Genomic DNA, 5,000 nt, shown 5'->3' on the forward strand with positions numbered 1-5,000 from the left:
TATTACAGCTACTTCCTATATGTATAGGTGTATATAGATAGATACATAGATGTATGAATATTATACTTATGATTGTTTGTATTATTTCAAATGTTTTTTGAGACTTTCTTAATGATTTGGAGTTTATATATGGTTTATCTCTTGTTTTCCATGAAAAAAGAGCAATAACTTCTCTTAATGTTGAACAGGCTGAATTATTTTCAGTTATTGTTATCTTTACAGATTGATAATGAGAAACCTATGAGAACAGTGGGAGACATAAGACCTGAGGAGGATGAAGGCTACTTCAACTCTTACGCTCATTTTGACATCCACCATGAAATGTTGTCAGTAAGTTGCTCTCCGAAAATATGACTTAAAAAGAAAGAAAAAATATACGTTCAGTTAGGTTTACTAAATCCTCTAGGGGATTTGCAGCTGTATTCAAATTATCTTTCCTACTCTTTTTCACTACATGTTACCCATCAATAGTAGCATATTATTGAGAGAGAGAGAGTGGGAGGGAGGGAGAGAGGGATGGACTGTAAGAGAGTATTTCCCTCCCCCTTTTGTCCCACTGCCTAAGTAGAGCCCAGCACTGTCTGGACCTTGTATCTGAGGAGTGTTGTAGGACAGGACTAAAGATCTCTGCAGCCAAATCAAAAGCCATGGCTCTGAGACACAAAGCTCAAGGCACGAGTCTGAGAATCCAGGGAATCTACTTAGAGTGGGTTCAGGTCTTCCAATACTTTTGGGTAAGGATTGACCAGACCCTCTCCTTTCAAAAGGAGATCTAGTACCTGATTGACCAAACCAAACCAGGACTGTCAGTCATGAGAGCAATGACTGGGAGACATAGGAGCTAGACATAAAGTACTAAGATCATTCTATGTACATGCCATCCATCTGATTGTGGATTATGCTTCATTCTTCCTGATTGCCACAAAGCCAAGATTAAGAGAAAACTTGGAGACAGTTCAAAATGAAGCTGCCAGGATCATTCTGGGTGCCCCAAGTGGTCGAAAGTCCTCAACCTCCTCATGGAGGTAGACCTTCTCTCCCAGGACTCACAAATTAATCTAATGGCAACATAGTTCCTCTCAAACGTAATTCAGGCACCCAGCAACACAAGCATGAGACAAAAAATACTCAAATACCTAGAACACATCACAAGCTCTTTGCAAATAACCCTGGCTGTCACACAGCCAGGGTGTTGATACACTATCAGCTCAAAGAGGAACTACTTGCCAATTGCATAGACTCCCTCCACCCTAACTTTATTGAAGGCCTGCCATGGCCACAAACCTTTTTTGAGTTCTCTGATATGAGCTAGTCTAGGAGAAAGAATCAATACCCCATGCCTAGTCTAAAGGCAGAAGCCGAGAGGGTTATTGCAGCCGTCACTTCTCCGGGGAGTAGAACCTAATTCACAGCTGGATCAGTTGATCCCTTGAGCCACATTGCAGGTTCTGGCTTTGCAGCAAGGGATGCCACAAAATCCATGAAGGTAACAGATAACACCCCGCTACAGGCTTAGGCAGTTGCGATCATGGGAGCCCCAAGCCGAAAAATGTTAAGGCACAGGTCTAGTGCCACAGTTCTTGCCTTTCTCCTGCAGATTCACGGAGAGGACATGAGATCCTCCCACCTTTACTCAGATGCCACAGGCTATGATCCACTGGTACTCTAAAACAATCAGTAGAGGTGCCAAAGTCATTCTTCACAGCATGACAGATCATACAAACAACCGGCTATGCAGACAGTTATTACATGCATTGTGGTGAGCTGAATGCCACCCTGGTACATTACTTACGGTGTTATGAGCACACATAATTTCTGAGACAGTGACCCCCCACAACAGCCGCTGGGCTGATAAAGAGATTATGTCCTATGCTTACATCATGGTGGCAGAAGCACCTGCTGGCAATCCCGCCACCACGGTAAGTATTGAGTGTCAGAAAACAAAATGAGACAGCCATAAATACATGACACAGGCCAGGCCATATATATGGAAGCCCAGTCGAAGCTAGATCTGTGCAAATCTCAGTTAGTAAGTAACCTTTTGTCCTTGAATGACTGCACTGTGTGAGGATTAACACAGGTTTCAATATATATTTATATATTTATATATATTTATTACCTAAATGATTTCTGTGGGTGGCATTTTGTGTGTTTTCATATCATTTATAATATACCTTTGTTAGTACAGAACGTTGCCATGCATGAGTGAATTTTCCAGCAAGGCTTATGTCCCCTTCCACATGCCACCCATTCCCACCATTCCTTCTCTATTATCTTGTTTTTTTTATCTTATTCATAGAAGAATATAATTCAAAACATTTTATTCTCAAAATCATATTCTTGAGAAGTATATCAAGATCATTATTAATAATAATGTCATAATTGCTCATTTTATAACTATCTATATCACTATAAGATGAATTCATTAGAATGATATTTGTTGTTATCATAATGAATATTATTATTCTCATTACTAATATCATTATTGTCATCATTATTGATATTATTGTCATTGAGATAATTATTGTCACTGAGATCATCATTGCCATTAAGATTATTATTTTTATTGCTTTGATTATTATTGCTATCATCATCATCATGGTTATTTTTATAACAATTACTGTTACTATTACTGTTGTTGTTGTTTTTTATTGTTATTGCTATTATTGTTATTAGTAGTAATAGTAGTATCATCAGCATCATTATTGCTGTAGTTGTAAATGAGCATATTCATGATCATCTTATATAATGTTATTATTTTCATATTTATAATCATCGTAAAAACAATAATAGAAACTGTTATTGCAAAGATAATACCACTATAGATTATAATGCTTTTTATAACTGTAATTGTGATTATATTAATAACTTTAATAGTAATATTGTAAAAAATAGATTTAATGTTGGTGATGATGATGAAGATGATGATGATGATGATGATGATGACCATTACAGTGATAGTGACAGTAACAACATTTATGACAGTATTTTTCATTCTGACATTCTTATATACTTAAATTTTCATAAATGCAGACAAGTTCATTCAAAAGAACTTTCGAGAAAAAGGAACCACTAAACCTTGTGAGATATTAGGCTATGGACACTTACATTTTCTCCTCTTTTGCAGGACCGGGTAAGAACTGAATCCTATAGAGATGCCATCCTAAAAAATGCCTCACTCTTTAAAGGCAAAAGGGTGCTGGACCTCGGCTGTGGGACCTCCATTTTGTCCATGTTCTCGGCTAAAGCTGGAGCGAATGTCACTGGTGTGGATATGTCCGATGTAATATACAAAGCAATGGACATAGTGAAGTAAGTGCTTTTTTGAAAAGCTTTTGGTTTTATGATATTTATCAGACAAGGTTCTGTATGATTTGTTTTAATTTTAGTAATATCAATTTCATGATAAAAAGGTATTTATTGCTACACTTAAATTTTCAAGTCCATCCAAATATTACTTCCCTTTGAGAATATTAATTCTTTATATATGGGAAATGGCAGATTTTATATTGTGTACTCTTTTGTACTCTGGTTTCATTACCTTACAAGTGTTATAATTTTTTTAGTAAATTGCTTTAATTTAATTTAATTGCATGTAATTTTTACATGAAAATAACCAAATAAGGTATCTTTTTTTTTTCTTTCTTTCTTTTTCTATTTTTCTTTCTTTCTTTCTTTCTTTCTCTATATCTATTTATCTTTCTGTCTTTCTTTTTCTTTCTTTCTTTCTTTTTGCAAAGGGGTGATGCTTAGTAAACCTTGACAGAAAATGGAAACCGAAGTTAGAAAACTAACTTCTATGTCACGTTAGGTCCTCTGTCTTACGTTGTTGCATGACAAGTCAAAAAATGAGACCATGCAAATGTAAGACTGAAATGAAAGTATACTACACCATAAAAGAGGAATCATACCATATAATACCTAACCTATTCATCCACTAAATCCTCTAATGTGGTGACAAAGAGGTCAAGGTACCATTTTGTTGAGACCGTACTTTTATTTTATTTTATTTTATTTATTTACTTATATATTTATTTATTTTTTATTTATTTATTATTATTATTATTATTATTATCATTATTATTTTTTTCTTCTTCTTCTTCTTCTTCTTCTTCTTCTTTTTCTTTTTTTTTTAATACAAACTAGTCATGTCAGTTATCATTTTCTTTTTATCTAGAGTGGAGGCACTTAACCCAGTCGCTGTTATTATTCTTATTGATATTATGATTATTAACCCATTGCTGACGGGTGGCATGTACGCACATGCCATGGCATGGCGGGACCATCTGCCGGGGGCACGTACACACATGCCATAGAGTATGTATGGACATGCCATGAGTTTTTTTTTTTTTTTTTTTTTTTTTTTTTTTTTTTTTTTTTTTTTTACAATCACGGCAAAAGATTATTTTCCTGCCAGTGAAAGTGTGATTAAGTCGGTTTTGACACTTTCTCATTTTTACCATGCAACAAACAAAAAAAATGCAACAAACTGACGATTTCAACTCCATGATGCCGCACACTGCTTATTTTATTCGGACTATAGACCGAATAATGAGCAACTATGGAGTCTATATAACAACAAAAATACCCTTCAGTCTCGATTTATCAGGAAGTTTGGCAAGTAGAGACTTTAAAAAATAATGAAAACTGAAAATACAACATATCTTTGTAGTATAACGAAGAAACGGCATGGGATGCTGGTATTTGGCATGAGTGGTCGCGCATGCTAGGGAGACGATATTAGCCCTCGGCAGCGAGGCCCCGGCCTCTATGAATGCTACCCGTCAGATATGGGTTAAGTTGTTATTAAAGTCTTAGTAATATTAAAGACAATGAAATGATACAAATGTCACTTTCCAGAAATCAAGAAAAAGGGTAAACATATGAGATAAGTAGGACTAATAACTGACTTCTTGATGACTAAGCATTTGCAGAGCCATCTATGTGTAAATACAATAAATTAACTTATGTTACAGTGAGCATGGCATGTATTCTTGCCA

At 35.5% G+C, this 5,000-nt stretch overlaps 1 protein-coding gene across 2 annotated transcripts in view; it reads left to right on the forward strand.

Moving 5' to 3' along the window:
* Positions 1–5,000, forward strand: part of LOC119583843 (protein arginine N-methyltransferase 1-like) — a 16,410-nt gene that overhangs the window by 4,244 nt on the left and 7,166 nt on the right. For both annotated transcript variants that reach the window (XM_037932573.1, XM_037932572.1), the window contains 2 exons: positions 223–330; positions 3,128–3,312. In XM_037932573.1, coding sequence (XP_037788501.1) covers positions 223–330; positions 3,128–3,312 — 293 coding nt within the window. The remainder of the gene's footprint in view (positions 1–222; positions 331–3,127; positions 3,313–5,000) is intronic.

Source organism: Penaeus monodon, chromosome 17 (genome assembly GCF_015228065.2).
Source record: "Penaeus monodon isolate SGIC_2016 chromosome 17, NSTDA_Pmon_1, whole genome shotgun sequence".
Classification (NCBI taxonomy): Eukaryota; Metazoa; Arthropoda; class Malacostraca; order Decapoda; family Penaeidae; genus Penaeus; species Penaeus monodon.